The sequence below is a fragment of the Bubalus kerabau genome, chromosome 1 (assembly GCF_029407905.1).
Source record: "Bubalus kerabau isolate K-KA32 ecotype Philippines breed swamp buffalo chromosome 1, PCC_UOA_SB_1v2, whole genome shotgun sequence".
Classification (NCBI taxonomy): domain Eukaryota; kingdom Metazoa; phylum Chordata; class Mammalia; order Artiodactyla; family Bovidae; genus Bubalus; species Bubalus kerabau.
The window spans coordinates 131,604,180-131,629,934 of record NC_073624.1 but is presented as its reverse complement, the minus strand read 5'-3'; the positions used below and the strand labels follow the sequence as shown (position 1 = coordinate 131,629,934).

General features: G+C 46.6%; 1 protein-coding gene across 9 annotated transcripts in view; it reads left to right on the top strand.

Annotated features, from left to right (window-relative positions):
* GNG4 (G protein subunit gamma 4) overlaps nucleotides 1-25,755 on the top strand; it is a 66,786-nt gene that overhangs the window by 15,532 nt on the left and 25,499 nt on the right. For 3 of the 9 annotated variants that reach the window (XR_008717195.1, XR_008717194.1, XR_008717199.1), the window contains exons 3-4: nucleotides 15,117-15,225; nucleotides 17,822-17,945. Coding sequence is in view for 1 of the 9 variants with exons in the window: in XM_055588794.1 (XP_055444769.1) it covers nucleotides 17,847-17,945 (99 nt within the window). In the remaining 8 variants the exon portion in view is untranslated. Of the gene's footprint in view, nucleotides 1-15,116; nucleotides 15,226-17,821; nucleotides 17,946-24,345; nucleotides 24,575-25,755 lie in introns of those variants that run through there. The other 6 variants (XR_008717200.1, XR_008717213.1, XM_055588794.1 and 3 more) reach the window with 3 other exon arrangements.

Sequence of the window (25,755 nt, the reverse complement as noted above, 5' to 3'; positions counted from 1 at the left end):
AGGAAATGGCAACACGCTTCAGTATTCTTGCCTGGAGAATCCCATGGGCACAGGAGCCTGGGCAGGCTATGGCCCATAGGACTGAAAAGAGTCAGACGCAACTGAAGTGACTTAACATGCATGTAATAGCCAATCAACAGTGTGATGGTTTCAGGTGAATAGCGAAGGAGAGGTTGGGGGGAGTCCCTTGTATGGCCAAGTCCCTAGCTGTTCACAGGACATTGGTCTTTGCATCCTTCTCTATTTACTTACAGAGATTTTGTATGTGAGCTGGACCACTTGTATCATTTCCTTACTTAAAAAAAAAAAAAGTCTTTATTGAGCTTGTTACAATATTGCTTCTGCTTTATGCTTTTTCATTTTTTGGCTGTAAGGCATGTGGGATCTTAGTTCCCTGACCAGGGATTGAACTCACACCCCCTGCATTGGAAGAGGAAGTCTTAACTGCTGAATCACCAGGGAGGTCCCCATTTTCTTGCTTTTTATAGTCTTTTCTCAGTTAGACTTTTCCCGTCTCAGATGCCTCTTCACAACAGCCAGTTGACTTCTGATTAAAAGGAGAAATAGCCAGAGCCAGCCTCCCCGGCCCACTGTCTTACTCAGACATGGCTCAGAGCGTTCCCAGCGTGGTCCAGCCATTTGGTACAGGATGAGCTTTTTCTCCTCCAGTGCTTCACGTAGGGAAGCTGGCACAGGTCAGATCAGCTCAGCATCTCCCGTGGGCTGTGGCTCCTTTGGCTGCTGGGAACAGAGAATTTATCTCTGCTTGCCTCCAGCCCCAGCCCTGCCGATTGCCACCGCTTCCTTTCCTTGAGGACTACTCTCCACAAACAACTGCTTTTCTGTATCTTCAGCAGGGTGTTGATACATTAAAGAAAAACTCAGGTCAGACTCTGCATCTTTTTTCTTGGAAAATACCCAGATTATTTTCAGGCTTTTTAAATGTGACCTGTTTTTTTTTTCCTTCCACTGCTGATAACATTTTCTCCTCCATGCATAGTTCACTTGAGCCCCACAAAACATTCTGTCTGCAAAGTATGAGTAACTGCCTTGGAGAAACCCCGTTAATGCACGTGACAAAGGATTGGCCCTGTTAGTCGGTGTCAGTTCTTCCTTCCTCTTTATTATTTTTTAAATTTTGGTTGTGCTGGGTCTTTGTTGCAGCACGTGGACTTCCCTAGCTGTTGCACACAAGCTTTGCTGTCTCAGAGATATGTAGGATCTTAGTTCCCCAACCAGGGATTGAACCTGCATCCCCTGCTTTGGAAGGTTGAGTCTTAACCACTGGACCACCAAGGAAGCCCCTTTCCTTCCTCTTTATAAAGACAGCTGACTTTGAGTTGTCATTTGGTCTTACAAATTCTCTTCTTCTAGAAGGAAAATTGCATTATTGTGTTTTTCTTTTTCTTTCAAGATCAAGACATGAAGTTGTTGTTGTTTAGTCACTAAGTCATGTCTGACTCTTTGTGACCCCATGGACGGTAGCCCACAGATCCCTCTGTCCATAGAATTTTCCAGGCAAGAATACTGGAGTGGGTTGCCAGTTCCTCCTGCAGGGGATCTTCCTGACCCAGGGATCAAACCCACATTTCTTGCATCTCCTGCATTGGCAGGAGGATTCTTTACCACTGCACCATCTGGGAAGCCCAGTTTGCATCTACTAACTCTAAACTCAGTCCACCCTACCCCTTCTCTCCCTTTCCCTTGGCAGCCACAAGTCTGCTCTCTATGTCTGTGAATTTTATTTTTTGTAGATAGGTTCATCTGTGTCATATGTTAGATTCCACATATAAGTGATATCATATGGTATTTGTCTTTTGCTTTTGACTTCATTTAGTATGATAATCTCTAGTTGCATCCATGTTGTTGCAAATGGCATTATTTTGTTCTTTTTATGGCATAGTAGTATTCCATTTTCTATATGTAGCACATCTTCTTTATCCATTCATCTGTCAATAGACATTTAGATTGCTTCCATGTCTTCAGATCAGATCAGATCAGATCAGTCGCTCAGTCGTGTCCAACTCTTTGCGACCCCATGAATCGCGGCACGCCAGGCCTCCGTGTCCATCAACAACTCCCGGAGTTCATTGAGACTCATGTCCATCGAGTCAGTGATGCCATCCAGCCATCTCATCCTCTGTCGTCCCCTTCTCCTCTTGCCCCCAATCCCTCTCAACATCAGAGTCTTTTCCAATGAGTCACCTCTTGGCTATTATAAATAGTGCTGCTACGAACAATGAACATAGGAGTGCACTTATCTTTTTGAGTTAGTGTTTTGAGGAACCTTCATACTGTTCTCCATAGTAGCTGCACCAACTTACCAGCAGTGTAGAGGGTTCCCTTTTGTCTACACCCTCTCCAGCCTTTGTTTTTTTGTAGACTTTAATGATGGCCATTTTGACCAATGTGTAGTCATGCCTCATTGTAGCTTTGATTTGCATTTCTCTAATGATTAGCAATGTTGAGCATCTTTTCATGTGCCCATTGACCATCTGTAAGACATAGAAGAGTCTTAAATGCATATTACCAAGTAAAAGAACCCAATCTGAAAAGGTCATATACTGTATGATTCCAACTATTTGACATTCTGGAAAAGACAACGTTATGGAGACAATAAAAAGACAAGTGGTTGCCAGGGACTGCCAGAACACTGAGGATTTCTTTTTTAATTGACTGTTTTTTAAGAGCAGTTTTAGGTTCACAGCAGAACTGAGCACAAGGTACAGAGTTCCCAAGGACCCCCTCCTCCCACATATGTACAGCCTCCCTGCTATCAGCATCCTCAACAAATCAGGCACAGCTACAAGTTATAAACAGACACTGACACACCATCATCACCCAACACCCACAGTTGACATCTGGGTTTATTCTTGGTTTCGTACATTCTAGGGGTTTGGACAAATTCTCGGAAGAGTCTTTTGGCAGTGAGACTATTCTGTTTGATTCTGTGATTGTGGATACATGCCATTATACATGTGCCACTTCCCTGCTAGGAGCTACTTTCAAGGCCAGTTCTTCCCTAGGTTCAAGAGAATCACCAGTGTGTTACAGGTTTTCCCAAGAGCCACAGTTTACTCTCTGTCCTCCTCTCTGGTGTTCAAGAGCCAGTTTGTAAATAGCACCCTTGACCAAGACAAATAGCAGGTTGCTAAAGGTGAGATGAATGGTGATGGAGCCGAAGACAACAAAGAAATCTTATTTGATCTGTTTTACTCCTAAACTCTCATAGGAAACTAATAATACTGGAAATAATTGACATACACACACACACACTCACAATATAGAGTAAAATATTGATGCTTTCTGACAAAATCATCTTATTTTTTTTGAAAAGATGAATTCTCCAGAAATGTGAAAATGAATGGTTTGCCCTAAGAATGCCTACAGAAAATTTGTTCTTCTTAAATAATGCTAGGAGCAGACATATGAGAGCATTTATCCTTTTCTCAATCAAGAATTACATGGAAAACTCAAAAGTATCATCTTCTGTCAGCCACTTTCCATTTTAGAAAGGAGCTTTTCTGTTGAAATAATGTCATGTCAAAGTGGGGTGCGACACAGTCTGACCTACACCAGGCTCTTTCTAAAGGCTTACCTGGGCCCCGTGGCCCTGTCTCCTGTCTGACGTCTCCCTGTAGAATGGGGATGTCTGTCTTGTGCCTGTCACTGTGGTATTTTGGAAGCAGATAACTTGTCTGATTCACAGGTTCACAGCTGGAGAGGCATTTTTTCCTCCAGATGAATCACAACTCAAGTTCTTACCCACACTTGATTTAGATGACATTTAGATGAGAGTTTGGACTTCCAAGTTGATGCTGAAATAGATTAAGACTTTTGGCCGATTGGGATGGGATGAATTTATTTTCTTGTAGGAAGGACATGAGTTTGGGGGGACCCAGAGGGTAAAGGGTAATGAGCGGAATTGTGTGCCGCATGAAATTCAGAATGACTTTGTTTGGAGATAAGCTTTTAAAGAGCTAATTAATGGGGTCATGTGGTGTCTTTATAAAAAGAAGTTAGGACACCGTCACACACCGAGCAAAGACCGTTTGAGGCCACAGCAAGAAGGCAGCCACCTGCAGGCCACGGAGAGGATCCTCAGAAGAAACCAGCCCTGCCTGGAGACCCTAAGCCAAAGCCCAGTTTCTTTTCCAGCCTCTAGAGGCTACATGTCTTCCTTGAGGTCCCCCTCCCATCTTCAGAGGCAGCCAGCGGTTGCAGCATCTTCAGATTTCCGGCTGTGACACCAACTTTCCCACCTCCTTCAGCATCTCAGCATCATGGTCCAGCTTAAGCAGCTCGGACATGTAACCCAGCAGGCAGAAAAGAGGTGACTTCATGCTCTGTGAGGGCTGATGTAAAACTGCTTAGTCATTCAGTCGAGTCCGACTCTTTGAGACCCTGTGCATGGGATTCTCCAGGCAAGGATACTGGAGTGGGTTGCCATTCCCAACTCCAGGGAATCTTCCCAACCCAGGGATCGAACCTGGGGCGCCTATGTTGCAGGTGGATTCTTTATTTGAGCCACCAGGGAGGCCCACAATGTAAAAGCAGTAGAGCACCATTAGACTCTTAAATAAATAATTTATTTGCTTCCTTTTTGGCAGCACTGGGTCTTCGTTGCTGTGCGGGGGCTTTCTCTAGTTGCCATGAGTGGGGGCTACTCCCTAGCTTCTCAATGTGGTGGCTTCTCTAGTTGCCAGGCATGGGGTCTAGAGCACGAGCACCGTTCCTCCAAGGCATGAGCGATCTTGAAGTTCACATTCCTGGACCAGGAATGGAACCCATGTCCCCTGTATTGGCAGGTGGGTTCTTAACCACTGAACCATCAGGGAAGCCGCTCTGTTCGACTTTTTAATACTTGTTCCTGTCGATTAAGACTTTGGACTCCATCTGAAAGGGCAAAGAAAAACTTAGGGAGTGTCTGGGCTGGAGGATCACAGGGAAGATGAATCTTTTGTTTATTTTGCACCAGTTCATCAAGCACTCTTAAATATGACAGCTGGTCTGCCAACCTTCTCTAGTTTTTTTTGGCTTTAGTTCAGTTCAGTTCAGTCACTCAGTCATGTCTGACTCTTTGCGACCCCATGAACCGCAGCGTACCAGGCCTCCCTGTCCATCACCAACTCCCGGAGTCCACCCAAACTCATGTCCATTGAGTCCGTGATGCCATCCAGCCATCTCATCCTCTGTCGACCCCTTCTCCTCCTGCCCTCAATCTTTCCCAGCATCAGGCTCTTTTCCAATGAGTCAGCTCTTCACATCAGATGGCCAAAATATTGGAGTTTCAGCTTCAACATCAGTCCTTCCAATGAACACCCAGGACTGATCTCCTTTAGGATGGACTGGTTGGATCTTCTTGCAGTCCAAGGGACTCTCAAGAGTCTTCTCTAATACCACAGTTCAAAAGCATCAATTCTTCGGCACTCAGCTTTCTTTATAGTCCAACTCTCACATCTATACATGACCACTGGAAAAACTGTAGCCTTGACTAGATGGACCTTTGTTGACAAAGTCATGTCTCTGGTTTTTAATATGCTGTCTAGGTTGGTCATAACTTTCCTTCCAAGGAGTAAGTGTCTTTTAATTTCATGGCTACAGTCACCATCTGCAGTGATTTTGGAGCCCAGAAAAATAATAACAGGTCAGCCACTGTTTCCACTGTTTCCCCATCTATTTGCCATGAAGTGATGGGACCGGGACCAGATAAGAAGGGCAGTCACCAGGGGACTGGTAACCAGCAGGCTCCAGCACTGTTCAGACTGAGCGTGTTTCTCCTAAGGACCCTTTGTCTCAAATCTACTCCAGCACATACCATGCTGAACGATTCTTACCCTGTGCCTGGTTAGCATCAGTGTGATTAGTTATTATTAGATCAGGCAGAGGATATCAGGCAATCAAGATGTAAATTGAGTAATTGAGACCCAGATTGTAAAATGCATCAAGCTTGACTACAACTATATTTAATTTGCAAAGTAGCTCTAGTAGGAGCGGGAGTGGCCCTGCCCCTGCTCAGAGGACCAAGGGGACCGTGTTCCCACGAAGACGTGGAGCTCAAGTGGTCCAGTACGTGTAACAGCACCCACTTCTCTGCCACTGCCCTCCAGTGGTCCAGACGTCATCTCCATCCCAAAATGACTGAGAAAGAGCAAGGTTGTCACGTGAGGCTAAACACACCACTTGGGCTTCCATATATACATATAGAAGTCTGCGCCCTCTGCCACTTTAGCAGTTGTGAATCTTGGGGTGATTTAGTGATCCTTTGTTTGGAAGCAGATGTGACCTGCGTTATTGTGGGGGGTGGATGAGGGATGAGACACTCCACAAGGTGCGCTCTGCGTGATATCTTGGTGACAATTGTGAACCAATGTATCCAAAAGCTGAGGAGAAGGGATCCTAGACTATGACTCTGAGTGTCAGGAGAGCCTCGCCCCAGTTTTCATGCCAGGAGCGTTGTCGCCTGTGGGTCAAGCATCGGACAGGATCTCAGGGTGACAAAGTGGCTTCCTTACATTCTGCCTGTAGCCCCTCTAACCTGTGGGGACCGGCTCAGAGAGCAGATCTACGTGAAGACACCATGTGGGACAGGAAACTGGCTCCAGCCCCAGGCGTGGCTATTAATCCAGGGTTATTCTGGGGCTCTCTCTCCAGTGATCTGATTCTTTCCTGAGCACCCCTGACTCAGCAGGCTGACCCCACCGGTCTGCGCCCAGAAATGTCATCCAGACATGAGCACAGCTTCTCACGGTGGAATCCTTGCTATAATCGATGCCTCCTTGTATTGGGTTTTCTAAATAGAATTTCTTAAGTTATTAAAAAAAAATTTTATTGACTTATAGTTGATTCTCAAGCTTGTGTTAATTTCTGTTACACAGCAAAGCAAGTCAGTTTTACATATATACTCTTTTTCATATTCTTTTACATTATGGTTTATCACAGAATATTAAATATCATTTCCCGTGCTAGACAGTGGGACCTTGTTGCTTATCCATTCTATATATAATGCTATAATTTGCATCTACTAATCCTAAACCCCAATCCTTCTCTCCGCCACCCCTTGGCAACCACAAGCCTCTCACCTGTATCTGTGGGTCTGATTCTGTTTCATGGATACATTTGTTTGTATTGCATTTTAGATCCCACATGTAAGTGATATCATACGGTATTTGTCTTTCTCTTTCTAACTTACTCTGCTTCGTATGATGATCTCTAGGCTCGTCCATGTTGTTGCCAATGGCATCCTTTCATTCTTTTTAATGGCCAAGTGCTATTGCATTTCACCTGTGGACCACACCTTCTTCATGCATTCATCTGTTAATGGACATTTAGGTTGAATCCATGTCTTGGCTATTGTAAGTAGTGCTGCTATGAACACAGCAGCGCAGGTATCTTTTTGAATCGGAGTTTGTCCAGGTGTGTGCCCAGCAGTGGGATTGCTGGGTCACCTTCCAGCTCTATTTGTAGTTTTCTGAGGAGCCTCCGTGTTGTTTTCCATAATGGCTGGCCCGGTTTACATCCCCACCAACTGTGCAAGAGAATTCCCTGATCTCCACACCTGCTCCAACATGTATCATTTGTAGACTTTTTGATGATGGCCAGTATGACCAGTGTTAAGTGGTACTTCGTTGTGGTTTTTATTTGCATTTCTTTCATTGTTAGCGATGGTGAGTTCTTTTCAGGTGCTTATTGGCCATCTGTATGTCTTTTTAGAGAAATGTCTCTTTAGGTTTTTTGCTCATTTTTCCATTAGGTTGTTTTTTGGTTATTGAACTGTGTGAGCTATTTGTGTATTTGGGGGATAAAACCCTGTTGGTCACATCATTTGCAAGTATTTTCTCCCATTCGATAGGTTGTCTTTTCATTTTGTTTATGGTGTTTTTTTGTTTTTTTTTTTTTTTTTGCTATGCAAAAGCTTGTAAGTTTGATTGGGTCCCATTTCCTTATTTTTGCTTTTATTTCTATTGCCTTGGGAGACAGACCTAAGAAAACATTGGTATGATTTTTGGTCAAAGAATGTTTCATCTCTGTTCTCTTCTGGGAATTTTGTGGTGTCATGTCTTACATTTAAGTCTTTAAGCCATTTTGAGTTTATTTTTATGATGTGAGGATGTTTTCTAGCTTCACTGATTTACATGCAGAAAACTTTTCCAACCACACTTGCTGAAGGACTGTCTTTTTCCCATCATATATTCTTGCCTCCTTCACTAAAAATTAACATACTGTAGATGTGTAAGTTCATTTCTGGTCTCTGTATGCTGTTCCATTGGTCCATTTGTCTGTTTTTATGCCAATACCATGCTGTTTTGATTACTGTAGCTTTGTAATATTGCCTGAAGTCTGTAAGGATTATGCCTTCAACTTTGTTCTTTTTCCTTAGGATCACTTTGGCAATTCTGGGCCTTTTATGGTTCCATGTAAATCTTAGGATTATTTGCCTTAGTTCTGTGAAAAATATCATGGATAATGTGATAGGGATCACATTAACTCTATAGATTGGGAAGTGTGACCATTTTAACAATATTTACTCCTCCTCTTTCCATTTCTTTGAGTCATCTTCAGTTTCCTTTAATAATGTTGTGTAGTTCTCAGCATTAAGTTAGTACTTTTGTCTCAAGACTCGGAAGTCTTTCCAAGGCCACAGTGTTTCCCTTGCACAGTCTACAGACTTCTACTGAAACACTTACCTGGTGCCCCAGCGGTTAAGAATCTGCCAGCAATGCAGGAGACCACCTGCCAATACAGAAGATGTGCAATCAATCTCTGAGTTGGGAAGATTCCCTGGAGAAGAAAATGGCAACCTGCTCCAGTATTCTTGCCTGGAGAAGCCCATGGACAGAGGAGCCTGGCAGGCTATATTCCATGGGATCACAAGAGTTGGACACGACTTAGTGACTAAATCACCACCATTGGTTAGGGAGATGCAAAGCTGCTGGGACAGAGAGCCCCAGAAAGACAGTGATATAAAATGCATAGAACAGTTCTCTCCATCACCTCCAAGCCCAGAGATGAGCAGCCCAGCTGGATGGGGCAGCTGAGCTGTAAGTGCATGTCGGAGACACAGGCTCTTTATAATCTGTTTCCCTCTCCTGCCTCTGGGCTGTAGTCCTCAGTCTCTCCTGAGCACCTCACCCCCTGAATGGCTGGTTAAACCATTTTCCACTCCCACTCAGCAGGTCTCAGTAGGGCTTGAGAATTTGCATTTCTGACAAGCTCCCAGATGATCCTAAGGCTGTTGGTCCAGGGATCCTGCTTGGGGAACCACTGCCCAGGGGCCTGTCTTTGCCTGCCCTGGCTGATTGCCGACACATCCGTGGTCCAGATTATGGAGTGGGGAAGGTGTGTGGAGGCACACACACACACTCACATACACGCACATAGTATTCTAAGGCCCAGGCGGGAAGTGGCAGCCTGTATTTCCACTCATTTTCCACTGATGAGAAAACTCACAAAGCCACGCCTACCTGCTGGGGATGCTGGAGAACGAGTTCATGGCCATGTCACTGAAAATAATCAATAAACAATCTATAATAGGAATAGAAAAGAATTCTATTGAAGCCGTACTGAAGATATAGCCCAGAAGACAGCCTCTCAAGGTATTCAGCCACTTTTATATCTTGTCAGAACAAAGAACATTAAACAAGCTGGGACATTAAGGCTGGGACTCCTTTGATAATAAAGACTCCTTTCCCAGGTGCCAAGGTCATGCTACCTTGCTGTGTATGTGCTGGTCTATTTGTTTTTGTTTTTTTTTTTTTTTGAAGTTTGAGGGATACATTCCTTCAAACTTTAAAAAATAAATAGACCAGCACATACACAGCAAGGTGGCATGACCTTGGCACCTGGGAAAGGAGTCTTTATTATCAAAGGAGTCCCAGCCTTAATGTCCCAGGAAGAGGGGCATTTAATCTTTATTTTTCACATGGCCAGTGTGCCCTTTTATTTAATATTTAAAGCAGATGTTTGGGGTCTTCCCTGGAAGTCCACTGGTTAAGACTCCAAGCTCCCAATACAGGGGGCACAGGTTTGATCCCAGGTCAGGGAACTAAGATCCTGCATGCCACATGGCACAGCCCAAAAATAAATAAAATAAAAATAACAAAAATGCAATGAAAAAAATAAAGGGGCCAGAAAATGCAAGAGGATACTTAAACTTTTGGGGGAAAAAAATTTTTTAAAGCCACTGTACAATGTAGGTTTGATCGGCCACAAACAGTCTATTTTAGCTAGTCTAAAATTCAAGTCATGCATGTATGTAAGCAATAATGACCTCCCCATACCTCAGTATGTGAGCATCTGTTTTATCAGCTACAATTATATTATTATGAGAAAAGGGGAGAGTGGATTCTGTTCGATGCTTGTGTATACCTATGACCCTACAGTCCTGCCTTAGTTATTCTCCTCCGGCCCCTGAGCTCTCTCTGGGGACAGGCAAGCCTCGTGCCCCCTGGCCTCAGAGTCTTTCACAGAAACCCACAAATATGCTCCAGTCCACATTAAGTCCTCTGGTTCTACATCCACTTAGAAATATATGCTGCATGTGTAAGAGGACATCCATCGACCTGCTGCTTGGAACCACGTGTGACACCCCCAGTGGAGACCGTGACTCTTGTTCCTCAAGGCCCAGCATTGTTGTTAGCAAATGCATGTGACTGCAGTTACCCTGCTTCACATCCAGGAGCTAAATTAGCTCCATTTAGGATGTGAAGCAGCAGCAGCCGTGGATAATTAACATCACTGCTCTGAAGCCCGGATTTTCTCTTGCCCAGGCAAGAGTCATGTCCACATGGACCTGGGTTGTGTTGGCTCTGGGCACCCAGGCATCTATGTACCTCTGTGCACCAGGGGCTCCTCCCAGCCCATGGCCACCTGGTAGATCTTCCCAGGCCCCCACAGTGAGACCACAGCATTTTATTTAGGGATGAGTATATTTTCTTCAGGGGGGAAAAAAAAAAGCTTTGGAAAACATCATGGTAACATTTAGTGCTATTAAAAAGCAGTGTTTTTTACCATGTGTAAAATAGATGCTTGTGGGAAGCTGCTCTATAGCATGAGGAGCCCAGCTCGGTGCTCTGTGATGATCTAGAGGCGTGGGATGGTCGGGTGGGAGGGAGGTCCAGGAGGGAGGGGATATATGTATACGTACAGCTGATTCACATGTTGTACAGCCGGAAGTAACACAACATTGTGAACAATTATCCTCCAATTAAAGAAAGAAAGCATGTTTCAGCAACCAGATCAAGGAAGCCAGTGAGGAGCTGGGTTCCTGGCCATACCAACACCTGTCCTCCTTTGAGAAGCAGCAATGATCCTATAGCCCCTCAAGGGACCAGAGCAGCTGGTGGGCTGACATCTGAAAGACGCTCCAAGCATCAGAGGGAAGACACTGTGTGCAAATGCCAAGTGGATGAAATCAATACAGCTTTTTCCTGATGTGTGGTCTCTTAAAGTGCCACCGGAATTAATCATCTGAAAGAGGAGTCCCCAAAGCTGGAAGGGACTGTGGCTCACATTGAGGGTCAGGAGAGCAGTGACCCCACCACCCGCCACCTTCACTACCAATTCAGGTGTCTTGGGGAAAGTCTCGTTGTCTTGGGCTCAAGATCTAGTCCAACAGAGGGCTTCTCCACCTACAAGGTACATGTGAATGACTCGGGTTAATGTGGATTCCATGCAGGCCTGTGTGGGGCTGAGATCCTGCGCCCATCCCCCCAGCTCCCAGGGCTGCTGCTGTGGGTCCCTCCCTGCCCTGCTGATGGAGTGTGTGCCCTAAGAGGACCAGCTGGGACCCCACGTGACTCAGATGCACAGCAAAGCCTGAGAGCCAGTGGACTTGCACCTCGCTTGGAAGGCTTAGGATGTCAGGATCTCTCTGCAGAGCAGAGAGGGAAGCGGAGGTCCGGGTTGCTGAGGTGGGACCAGCTCCACGAGGAAGTATCTCTGGCCATGGAAGTCTTAGGTATGGCCATTGTCTGGCTCCTCATCTGGAGGGTCTCTAGGACATGTCTGTCCGTCTGCTGGCTCCCTTTGGAAGATTATTGTGGGAGGGGGGATTCCTGGTGGAGACCCTGCTGGACCCTCCTTGGCTTCTCCAGTTGGGACCCGCTGGGCCCCCACAGTGACTGAAACTAACTAGAAGTGGGGATCCCAGTTGGAAAACCCGTGGCTCGAAGACAGAGACGGAAGTGGGTCTCGAGAGGACTGTGAAAGAAACAAGGAAATAGGCCAAAAAGAATTTTCTTTTTTTTAATTTATTAATGTTTACAATGTTGTGTTGATTTGTGCTGTACAGCAAAGTGATTCAGATATATATATGTTCTTTTTCAAATTCTTTTCCACTATGGTTTATCTCGGGATATTGATTATAGTTTCCTGTTTTATACAGTAGGACCTTGTTGTTTATCCATCCTATATATAATAATTTACATCCGTTAACCCCAAACTCCTAATCCATCCCCCCCCGTCCCCTCAGCAGCCACAAGACTCTCCTCTATGTCTGTGAGTCAGTTCGTTTTGTATAATTTATGCATATTTGTTTTGTATATTTTACACAAATGTAAGTTCATTTGTGTTATATGTTAGATTCCACATATAACTGGTATCAGTAAACTCTTTCTGAGCTATTTAACTTAGTACAATAATCTCTGGGTTCGTCCATGTTGCTGTAAATGGCATTATTTCATTCTTTTTTATGGCTGAGTAATATTCCATTGTATGTATGAACCACGTCCTCTTTATCCATTCCTCTGTTGATGGGCATTTACATCGTTTCCATGTCTTAGCTGTTGTAAATAGCACTTCTGTGAACACTGGGGTGCGTGTATCTTTTCAAATTACAGCCCCCAAAGGGTTTTCTAACAGCAGAGAATGAGGAAACAAAACAGGGAAGGAGAGGAGGATAAGACTCCATAAAAGCCTAACAGCTTTGTGGGGATGAGAAATGTCTCAGTTCAGTTCAGTCGCTCAATTGTGTCCGACTCTTTCCGACCCCATGAATTGCAGCACACCAGGCCTCCCCGTCCATCACCAACTCCCAGAGTTCACTCAGACTCACGTCCATCGAGTCAGTGATGCGTTTAGATGTAACAAATAACTGCGACAGGAAGAAACAATCGCCTTGGAAACAGAAGGCATTGGTGTCTGTGAAGCTGCACAACTGGCCAAATATCTGAAACCAAAACACGTGTGGAGGCCCCTCTAGCCTGGGGAATAAACAGCATTGTGAGTCTAGTCTGGCTTCGTTTTTGCTTTGTTTCTGGGATTTCCTTTAGGATCTCTGATGAAAGTGAAAGAGGAGAGTGAAAAAGTTGCCTGAAAATTCAACATTCAAACAATCCAAGATCATGGCATCTGGTCCCATCACTTCATGGCAAATAGATGGGGAAACAGTGGAAACAGTGAGAGACTTTATTTTCTTGGGTTCCAAAATCACTGCAGATGGTGAGTGCAGCCATGAAATTAAAAGACTCTTGCTCCTTGGAAGAAAAGCTACCTAGACAGCATATTAAAAAGCAGAGACATTACTTTGCCAACAAATGTCTGTATAGTCAAAGCTATGGTTTTTCCAGTAGTTAAGTATGGATGTGAGAGTTGGATTATAAAGCTCAGCACCAAAAAAAATAAATAAATAAAGCTGAGCACTGAAGAATTGATGCTTTTGAGCTGCGGTGTTGGAGAAGACTCTTGAGAGTCCCTTGGACAGAAAGGAGATCAAACTAGTCAACCCTATAGGAAATCAATCCTGAATAGTCATTGGAAGGGCTGATGCTGAAGCTGAAGCTCTAATACTTTGGCCACCTGATGAGAAGAACTGACTCATTGGAAAGACATTGATGCTGGGAAAGATTGAATGCAGAAGGAGAAGGGGATGACAGAGGATGAGATGTTTGAATGGCATCACCAACTTGATCAACATGAGTTTGAGCAAGCTCCAGAAGTTGGCGATGGACAGGGAAGCCTGGTGTGCTGCAGTCCATGGAGTCCCAAAGAGTCAGACATGACTGAGCGACTGAACTATACTGAAAGGACATCAACCCTGAATATTCATTGGAAGAACTGATGCCGAAGCACCAATACTTTGGCCACCTGATGATGTGAAGAGCCAACTCACTAGAAAAGACCCTGATGCTGAGAAAGATTGAGGGCAGGAGGAGAAGGGGGCGACAGAGAATGAGATGGTTGGATGATATCACCAACTCAATGGACATGAGTTTGAGCAAACTCCAGGAGATAGTCAAGAGCAGGGAAGCCTGACGTGCTGCAGCCCATGTGGTCACAAAGAGGCAGATAGGACTGAGCAAGAACAACACTGGGATCCCAGGAGATGGATGCTGCAGGGCAGGGTGCTGGGAGTTCAGGGGGAGGGAGTTCCATTGTCCCAGAGTCGTCCTTTCTGGAAGAGGGAGTGTATGTTAGTCACTCAGTCGTGTCCGACTCTTTGTGATCCCATGAACTGTAGCCCACCAGGTTCCTCTGTCCATGGGGATTCTCTAGGCAAGAATACTGGAGTGGGCAGCCATTCCCTTCTCCAGCGGATCTTCCTGACCCAGGGATCAAACCCGAGTCTCCCGCAGGAAGGCTTTTTGCCATCTGAGCCACCACGGGAAGCCCCAGTGGAGAGAAGTGAAATGAAGTTGCTCAGTCGTGTACAACTCTTTGCGATCCCATTGACTATAGCTTACCAGGCACCTCCGTCCGTGGAATTTTCCAGGCAACAGTACTGGAGTGGGTTGCCATTTCCTTCTCCAGGGGATCTTCCCAACCCAGGGATTGAACCCAGGTCTCCCGCATTGTAGGCAGATGCTTTACCATCTGAGCTACCAGGGAAGCCAATTTTCTCCATCTTCACATTTTTCTACAATGGGCATATTGTTTCAGAATTTAAGAAAATATAAACTGTTTCTGTTTGGCAGAGGTGGTCTGTGGCCTCCGGATGTTCCCTTGTGCTCTTGGTCAGCTTGGGGACTTCTCTTCCCACCTTTAGCTCACCATCTCCCCTGTGGCCTGCTCCAGGAGAGACAGCTGCTGGCCGCGAGGACAGGACTTTGAGGGACGGGCTGTATGGGGATCAGCCGGCTCCTGCAGCATTGGTGACCCATCTCTGGTTGTGCTTCCAGGCGAGCTCACAGCAGGGTCCTGACGCAGCCTCTCGCCTGTCGACTGTCAGCTGCTCCTGCCGCCAGCTGGTCCCCGGCACAGGCCTGACACTCTGCCATCTCTCAGCGGGTGAGGACGTGAGGGGCCCTGACCAAGAACAGGTTCTTGGAGGGCGGGGGTCGCTGCTAGCAGGTGCACTGTGGGCCTGGGGTGAGACTGGCCGTCGGATCCTCGATGTGTGGCCAGGTCCTCACTCCATCACTGCATTCTCAGCCCAGATGCAAGGCCCTTATGGAGGCTGTTTCACCCCTCATTTCACATTATCCCTCGTGTGAGTGGGTGATGGGGGAGCAGCAGGAGATACAAGCCATCTCCATGGGTTGCTGGCCTTGGCTTGGAAATCAAGCTGTGTCCTTCCCCACCTAGGAACAGAGGTATGACTCAGGCTGGCATCCTTGGCCAGCTACTTGCTATGACAAAGGGGATGGGGGGGATTGTCAACCAACACCACCGCTGCCGCCCCCTCCCCCACAGTATAAGCTGCTCAGTCCCTTCAGGCCAAAGGCAATAGCTGTCTTTCAGAGATTTCCTGGAGAGACAGACTGCAGAGCTCTGCCAGCCAACACTTCACAAGGGTCTGTGGAGATAAGGCATGTTAGGGAGGATGGCTGAAAAGGCACGAAGACATCCACTCATCCAGAAACTGTAAAGACTGTCCTGAGTCAGGTCAGATCAGCAGCAGTGGGGATTGCAGCATCGTGCGCTGCCCTGCCCCCGACTCTGAGTTTACCAAATTACACACCACAAAGTGTGGCCGTCAGAACCTCCCCAGGCAAGCTGTCTGTGTGAGTGTATCCATGTGCCCGAGGAGAAAGATACCTGACCACACACACTCACACACATCATCACACTCGTACACCTGTGTGCACACTCACACCCCCCACCCATACATCTTTATACCCACACCCCACTCACCTGCACACACTCACACACACCCTCACCTGCCCACATTCACACATACCCTCATACCCAGACGTGCACACAGTACAGAGCCCCGTCCTCCTTCTCTGCCTCCCCCGCTTCTCCCTTTCTTCCCTCCTGCGGATCCTGAGCTCAGCTTCCTCTAACCAGCCCCCTGGGTCCCCGCCACCCCCAAGTCCCCTAACTTGCGAAAGCCCCAAACTGGTGATGAGGAAAGAGAAGGATTGATTCAGAAATGGGGCAGGAGGATCAGGGCCTGAAGGCAATGATTTCAGGGTCCTTTTTCCCCTGTCAGTTGGGCTGGGGAGGCATGGAACTGGCCTGCATCTTCTCCCTCCTTTTGTGTGGACACAAGAATGCATAAACACACACATCCACAGGGGGACTGCCGCACACACAGGCCGGCAGAGTATGCCCGTCAGGCACATGGGCGCAGGCAGGGATACAGACCCAAACACACATGCAGAGATGCGCACACATCTGTGTAGAGTAGGGCGTCGGCAGCTGCTCCCCCGAGTTTCAAAACCCCTTCTGCTTCTCCAAAACCAGCTCCTCTGCTTCTCCTTCTCTTCTTGTTGAATAAAAGTTTGCAACCAAGAGAGGAACACACCCCTGTTAACTCTGACTTTGGTGGCTGCCACGTATCACAACAGGCAAGTTTTATTTTTCAAACATTGGGAATAAATGAAGTTGACGTCAGGCCTCATCTGGGCCAGAGAGTCATTGCTTGAATGAGGAAACCCGGAGTGTGGTCTGCACACCCCGGGACCGCCCCAGCCCCTTCACACCTCCCTGTGCGCTACACAAAACCACTGTCGCCTGTGAGACCCACCCCCGGCTCTCAGGCCTGACCGCGTAGGTCTCCAGGGAGTTTCTCATTAAACGGGGTAACAGTAACCCATGGCGTGTGCTTTCCTGCAGAACAGTTAGCATCACAGGGGTCTTCCGTGCTTGGAATAGGGGATGGAGGGGTGTTTGTGTGTGTGTTATTTAAAAACAATATAAACTTTTTGGAATAATAGCAAATTTAAATGAATGATAAAGCAAGCTCTTGCAGGGGAAACTTGTGCTTTGCACTATAAACAGCTAGGGGGCGCTCTGTGAAAGGAAAGAGCCCTGAGCTAAGCGGCAGCGCTTTCTGTTTGGGTCCTAGACGAACAGGTCTTGGCTGTGGGAAGAAGCTCTTGGCTTTATTTCTCTGAGTTTTGCTCTTCCTTGATGTGCAAAACAAAACTCAGACTGTTTTGCCAACTTTTAGAGATGCTTGAGGAAAGAGTGAAAGAATGTGTATGACAGTGGTGGGCTTCCCTGGTGGTCTGGTGGTTAAGACTCTGCGCTTCCGCTGCTGGGGGCACGGGTTCAATCCCTGGTCAGGGAACTAAGATCCCACATGCCATGCAGCAAAAACAACAACAACAGCAACAACAAATGTGTATGAAGATGATTTATTACTAACAAATCACTGAACAAATCTCAATCAAATCTCTTATGGCAGTGGGGTGTAAGGATAGGACAAAGACATGGGCTTCCGTTGTCAGGCTTTCTCAGCCCTGGTGACAGGGAGCAGATGGCAGGTGGCCCAAGAAGCCCATGTCTTGCTCCCATCACTCAGGTGATCCTCTGATCCCAGGAGGGTCTGCTCCCGTGACTCCCCAACCTGGACAGAGAAGCTGCAGAGGATGGGAGGGGGAGAAAGTGGAGGGGGGCTCTGCTTTCAGACAAGCAACTCTTCCAAACTCCTTAGCTTTGGTTGTTCCAGGGGCAGCAGAATGAAAGAAGGCATGTCCAATAACAGCACCACCAGCATCTCCCAAGCCCGGAAAGCTGTGGAGCAGCTGAAGATGGAAGCCTGCATGGACAGGGTGAAGGTAAGCGTCACAGGCCCGCCTGCCCTCTGACCAGCACTCCGCTCACAACAGTCCCCCCATGTCCAAAGCAGCCGCGTGAGAGTGAACACGTCACCCCGAAGAGCATCCAGCCGACGCTGGCAGCTGTAACATTTACAGACAAGCGTTTGCTCCAGGGTTCCAAGCATGCCCGAGGAGCCAAGGGATGCAAAATATACAGTGTGTGAATTCCATAAGGAATCGCCTAAAATAGACCCGTGTTCATCTCAGTTCTCTCTAACTCAGTTGTCATGCCCGTAAGTGAGAGAGGGAGTTGAACCATGCAGTCCATCATAGTTTTCCTGCCTGGTCCAGTGACTCGGAGATGAGACAACATCAGGTATTTTGACAGGGGTGCTGGGGGAAGTGCCACATCGAATCATGTATGCGTTTGTCAGCTGCTCCTTGGGGGAAAGGGAAGGAGGGTACCAGCCTCCTCCCCCCCGTTCACTTCACTGAGGAGCCGAGATGTCTTCGCACTGGGGGAACAATGCCAGCTCTTCCCCAGATGCCACTTCAAAGGGAGCAGGAGGCCAGGCGGAGCGAGAGGCCCTGAGACGCCGCTTAGTTAGGTGCATTGACTCGAATGGAGCTGGAAGTGCATCGGGCATCTGACAGCAGAGAACACCAGTCCAGTGTGTCTGTACCCTGTGAGGACATAAAACCAGGGCTCTCACCCAAACAGGACAGAATCTGCGGGGCAGCGGGTGACTCCTACTGCCCTCTGTTGGTGGAGCAAGCAGTCCCTCCCCAAGGCTCCCACTGCCCAGAGCTATGACCAGATAACACCAGCTCTATCAGTCGGCCTCCATCCATCCCCCTCCCCAGGGAGCTTCAGGTACCAGCTATCCAAGGAGGCAGCAACATGCCCAGTAAGTGACATGATGTATACAAAGCAAGAAGGGAATGCAGGATGATACACATCAGTCTAAGCGGACTGGCTATATCTGCACATACTGATACCAGGTACAAATAAAATATCTTTAATCCTTAGCCTAGAGAAGGGAGCAAGAAAAGAAACAGTTCTGAAAGAGGAGGAGCCCAGTGGTGTAGAAATGGGTCTAAGGATGAGCATTGCAGGCACTAGTGGTTCAAAGGCAGGACAGACTTTTGCTGAGAGGACAAGGATGCGAGGGGATGCACTCGTTGGACAGAGATCCCTGAGCACCTGCTCTACTTGGCACGGTCCTGGGCTAGAGAAACGAATGGAATGTTCCCATCACGTTGCTCAGAAAAGACTTCCTGGAGCCATGAGCTAGGGATTGGTTGCGAAGTGACATGGGGGCGGAGGGAAGGCTAGTATGAGCTGACCGTGGCTCATTGCAAGCACTTGGACTTGACAGAGAAGCCAGTTGTCGCACTGGGAAGGCAGCTGTGTGCACAGGAACAGGTCATGAAAACAGCTGGTGCGCAGCTGGGGCCGTGGGATGACCTAACCACAGTCGATAACGTTGCCAGAGGCCAGGGGGCAGCAGAAGCCGTTGCCATGGTGGGGAGTTCTGGTTTGTCAAGGAAGATGCTCTCCATGGTAACAGATCCTCTCTCATGACCATCAGAACCCCAGGAGTCATGGTGGAGTATACATCCCCATGGGGAAGGGCTCTTCAGGAGTCACTGCCGGATATGTCAGTCTCCCAGAGAAGGAGCGGAGGTCACAGGGCAACTCAGAGTCCAGTGTGCTATTCAGGTGGTGTCACGGGCTGGGCGGTCCCGTTCTTGCAGTTCTGGGTTGTGGAACTGCAGCTCCTTGATCTCGTGAGAGGCCTCCCGGGGCCCCTATAGCCTCTATGGTGATTACAGGGCTCATGACAGGTCTGGTTCTGAGCTGGCGGAGTTTGATCCCTGAAGAGATGATCTGGGGCTGCCTGAGGACAGAGGTGGCCCCCAGGAACCACATCCCAGCCAGAGCTGCACAGTCACATGTGGTTTTTTTGTTTGTGCTCACACAGCCTCAAACGTTAAGTTTTTAAAATTGTGACTAGATACACATATAATTTGTAATTTTTACCGTTTTTAAGTGTGTAATTCAGTAGCATTATGTACATCCCCAACATCATGCAGTCATCCATTTCTAGAACTTTTTTGTTATCCCAAACAGAAACTCCACCTGTTAAACTCTCGCTCCCTGTCCCCTGCCGCACAGCCCCTGGAAACCTCTCTTCTACTTTACATCTCTCTGAATTTGGCTATTCAGGGTACTTCATTCCTACAAGTGGAATCATACAGTATTTGTCTGTATTTTGTGTATGGCTTATTTCACTTGGCATCTGCCTTCAAGTTTTGTCCGGTGTCTGAATTTCATTCCTTTGTAAGGCTGAATAGTATTTCATTACATGTATCTACCATATTTTATTTACTTATTCGTGTGCTGATGGACATTTGAGTTGTTTCCACCTTTAGCCTTTTGTCAGTAATGCTGCTACGAACATGGACTGCATTCGGGTTGGTGCTTTCAGGTCTTCCCTGTGTACAGCCAGAAGTCGTACTGCTGGCCTATATAGTGATTCCATGTTCAACTTTTTGAGGAACCACGATGTTGGTTTCCATGATAGCCATACCTTTTTATATCCACCTCAACCTCACTCCTGGGTCAGGAAGACTCCCCTGGAGAAAGGAATGGATCCCCGCTCCAGTTTTCTTGCTTGGAGAATTCCATGGACAGACTGGCCTGGTGAGCTGTAGTCCATAGGGTCACAAAGAGTCGGACACGATTGAGTGACTAACACTTTTGACTTTCATCCCCAGCAATGCACAGGGGATCCAGTTGCTCCACATTCTCGCCAACACTTATTTTCCTTCTTAAAAATAATAGCCATTCTAATGAGTGTTAAGCTCACACTGGATTTTTAAGCACTAGACACCGCTTGCTTCAGGGCACAGGAGGGCTTTGGGGAAAAATCTACTTGATGCAGCTTGGGGGGAAAAAAGATGTATATTGCTATCAATTAATTAGCTAGACAACAAACAGAATGTGGAAAGAGAATCCATCAAGGATACCCCAAATTGACCATGATAAGCACCTTGTTGTTCAGTCGCTAAGTCATGTCTGACTCTTTGCAACGGCATGGACTGTAGCCCATCAGGCTCCTCTGTCCATGAGATTTTCCAGGCAAGAATACTGGAGTGGGTTGCCATTTTGTTCTCTGGGGATCTTCCCCATCCAGGGATTGAACCCACGTCTCCTGCATTAGGCAGGCAGATTCTTTACCACTAAGCCAGCAGGGAAGCCAACAGGTGCCTTGGGGAGGGAGGAAATTGGAAGAGTGTCACCAGGAAAAAGAAGTGGCCTCTCTAGGGTGGGTGAAAGTTCATCTCAGGAAATGAAGAAGGAAAAAAGGATCCTGGGGGTAAATGGCAGAGGGAAGCTGTGTGGGAGGAGGAGAGGAGCAGTTCCTAGAACTCTCTGACCTCATACAGTGAGGGGAACTCCAGGCGTTCCCCTGCGTGCCATGCCAGCCACGGAGCCCAGAGAGAGGCATGAACAAGTGGAAACAGCTGGAGGCCCTGTGGGAAAAATAATCGCAAAGAGGAGTCCCACAGAGCCAGCTCTGGGTAGAGGCACCCAGACAACAGCCCGGGAAGGACACACGTTGGTTGGGAAGCCAGGGACGAGCCCCATGGCTCACACAGTGTGTTGCCAACTGCAGAACCTGCCTCCAGGCTTCATAGTTTTCTCTGCTTGGAAGAGTATCTCGTGGAAAAAGGAAGGAAAGGATGATATTTGTAGCTCAAGGAAGTAAAGGAGAGAGAAGGGGAAAAATACTGCATTATGCAGCTATTTGGGTTGCAAAGGTAGGAAGAAGTATCAGTGTGAACTCAAGAGAGGTTTGGGCAGTTCATGGAGGTATAATGTAGAAACATCCACTATGATCTTCAGGTGCTGTCTTTCTCCGGAGACGTCATCTGCACAAAAGCACCGGTGCAATAGACTGAAGTAGACTTTATTGCAGATTTTGTAGGACATAGAACGAAGACTTCACCATGTAGCCCCCAGCCAGCCCGCAAACCCCACATGTTACAGAGACCCTCCCCACACTCACCCTCAACATCCTTCTTAAACCTCCCTACCCTTACCAAATCAGATCCAGCTGATCACCACTCAAAAATCAATACTGGACAGAGAGACAAATGTTGGTAGGAAAAAATTGCTTTTATCAGAATGCTGGCAATCTGGGGAGATGGTGGACTTGGTGTCACCTAGAAACCACCTCTGAGGATTCTGCTAGCCCATGGAAGGTTTTAAGGGGAAACACGGGAAGTAATCTTGGTGGAGCCTTGAGATGGGGGATCAGAACCGCCCCCCACAGCGTGCAGGCGTGTGTGCGGGCCTCTTGATCCCTTGAGATTCTCCCTGAAATACTGTCTTGTTCACAGTTTGTTCTGGAGATTCCTGAAGGGGAAGCTAGGGAAGAGATCTGGTCACCTGTGCACTACTTATGTTTCATTTCTGTTACACTTCTTTGACCTATGGAGAGAACCCACAAGTTAGGCAAGATATTGTGTGATGAAAAGATTTGAAAGGTGTGCCAGGGCCCGAGATGAGTGGAGCATGGGGTCGCCTCGTTTAAGATTAGTGATAAGACAAAGGGGCCCCCTGAGGATAGCTCTTTGTTGCCAAAAGCAACTTACACTACCTGCGTTCCTTTAATGTTATTGACTGCTTCCCCAGACTCCTCCGTCTCCCCCAGCATTCGGGTGACTCTTCTCCATCCCTCCTCCAAGCTCACCAGGCCATTTCCCAACGAAGCTGGGTGTTCCACTTTGAGAACCTGTATCAGCTGCTTTGACATATACACACTACTGCATATAAAATAGGTAACTAGGGACCTCCTGGTGTGGTCCAATGGTTAAGGCTCCGTGCTTCCAATGCGGTGGGCATGGGTTTGATCCCTGGTTGGGGAGCTAAGATCCCACATGCCCTGAGACACAGCCAAAACAAATAAAATAAAAACAAAAGAAAGTGCCTAGCAGATAGTAACCACTCGAAAATATTTTAAAAAAAGAAAAAGATAACTAACAAGGGCCTACTGTGTAGTACAGGGAACTCTTTTCAGTACTCTGTAATGACCTATATGGGAAAAAGTATCGAAAAAAAAGTGGATATATGTGTGTATACAACTGATTCACTTTGCTGTATGCCTGACACTACACATTGTAAATCAACTACGTGCTGTGCTCAGTCGCTCAGTCGTGTCCGACTCTCTGCAACCCCGTGGACTGTAGCCCGCCAGGTTCCTCTGTCCATGGGGATTCTCCAGGCAAGAATACTGGAGTGGGTTGCCATGCCCTCCTCCAGAGGATCTTCCTGACCCAGGGATTGTACCCAGGTCTCCCGCATTGCAGGCAGATTCTTTACTGTCTGAGCCACCTATACTCCAATAAAGTTTTTAAAATAATAATAATTTTTTTAAAAAAAAATCCATATGTACTTCATTCATTGTAAGTATGGGGAAGATTCAACATGTATGGCTTCCCCAAAAACAGAAAGCTTAGAAAATAATACTCAGGATCCTAACAAAAATGAAGAGCACGTAAAGATAACTTGGAAGATGTTTTGGTCCCTTGGAAAAGAACACCCATAACCTGATTCTTACTCTCACCCATTAGAGGCTCAAGCAATATAAAATTCTATTGGGAAAGCATATACACAGCATGGATCATCAAATAGGGAAAATTTGTTGAGAACTGAAGGCAGATATGAGCTAAGCAAAGTAGAAGAGCCTTATGTGAAGAAAATGGTCTCTAGAGCCAACCTGTCCAGCCCGAGGGAAGACATCAGCTCCAGAGAAGTTGACGTCCCCTGGAGGAGGCGCAGAGGCCCTGAGCAGGCCAGGCCCCAGGAAGGCTGCTGAGAGGTCCTGCTCCACTGGGCACCGCTCAGGGTGCCCTGACTCTCCTGCCACTGGGCCAACCCCACGGACTATCCTGGCAGACACTGGGGAAGGATGGACACCCTCAGTGAACTAGTAGCTCTGAGCCAGGGATCACGAAGCTGACATTTGCCAAGCAGTGCTAGGCCCAGCTCCCTCACGCACCTTCAGTAGATAAACAGCTATGTTTGTGCTCACATCCCCGCAAAGGGTTGCCTTTAGGCTGAAATTAATTTTGTCAACCTAAGCTTGATTTGCTGATTGTTGACAGATCACCCTGTTCCACATCGGCCTCCTTTCTTTTTCTAATTTTATTTATTTATTGTTGGCTGTGCTGGGTCTTCGTTGTGCAGACTTTCTCTAGTTGCAGTGAGCGGGAGCTACTCTCCATCGCGGTGCGTGGGCTTCTCACTGCAGGGGCTTCTCTGGTTGTGGTGCGTGGGCTGAGTTGCCCTATGGCTCGTGGGATCTTCCCAGACAAGGGATCAAACCTGTGTCCCCTGTTTTGACAGGCAGATTCATAACTGCCTGACCACCAGGGAAGTCCCCATCAGCCGCCCTTCTATAGACTACTGAAAAAAGTCGGGCAGGTCAAGAAGAGTGGCAGGTGATGAGTGGGCAAAAAGATACCCAGAGGCATGGCAGCAGTGATGAAAGCAGTGCTGAAAGTATTGACACAGAAGCAGAGGGATTCTGTCGCGAGAAATAACGACAAGTGTTCACAATCCTTCTCCATCACAGGTATGAAAAATCTGGTGAAAACAGTTTGGAAAAGGGCAATAGCTTTAGAGAAAGACTTATTCCCATTTACTTTTGGTCTTGGAGATTTTCTTGTTTGACGCTTAAAGGAAAAGCAGGTACATGATCAAAAAACATTTTAGTTAGGAAATACAAAGACCCAAAAACTGAATTTATGGGTGTTCAAGATGGAAGTTACATGTGCTGTGCTTATTCTATTTAGAACTTTTCTACAAACCATAAATGAGTGCTAGAGAATTAGACACTCCCTGAAGCATACTTAAGGCTCCTCAAGGAGAAAGGGAGAAATTAAAATGAGAATGTGAGAAAGTGGGCATCTGTATCTAGGGGCATTAAATCTTATTTTGAAAATAATGCAATTTTTCTGTTCGTGCAAATAACACTTATTTTAGAAAATTTTGGAAAATATAGAAAAGTATAAAGAAAATTTAAACTATAGCCACTATGTTTTCATGTTTTTCCATCTAGCTGTTTACTTATAAACTATACCTAGTTTTCTTATAAAATTGAGGTTATAATATACATTTTGTTGACAAAAGTTCAATTAACAATCAAGTTAAGAGAAAAGGAAACTTTATTTGAGCCCACTGAAGCTGATAACCTAGGAGACAGACTCTCAGAAGCTCTGAGCACTATTCTTCCCATTAAAAGTAGAAGGTACAGTCGCATGCATTTTCAAGACAAAGGATCGTACATCAAAATGACATATTGATATTTTACATAGAGTTAACCAAGGTTAGAGAGTCCAGGTAAACAGGTAGCAAGGGAGCAGCAAGTCACCATGATTGCCTACAGCATTGGAAAAGAACATTATTCTTTTAAGAAGTTATATTCCTAGCATCAGAAGAAAGGAGGGGAATGCTCTTTACAGCTGAGCAAGCATTCCCATGTTTGAGATGCTCTGGTTCATGTGTAATGCAAAAGCACCCTGCACGTTAGGGAGGAGGGAGGAGGCCCAGAGAGAGAGAATTTTGTGTTTGATTTATCTTGCCTTAAAGTGTAAATTTTAGTTCATCAATTTATTACTTTTTGCAATTTGATTTATCATTGACCAGTATACTGTGATTATATATCCAGGTCAGTAAATACTCTCCTAAAATGTACATCTTTAATATCTTTATCATCTGATGTGCAATTGTTTAACTGGTCCCCTATTCTTGGGC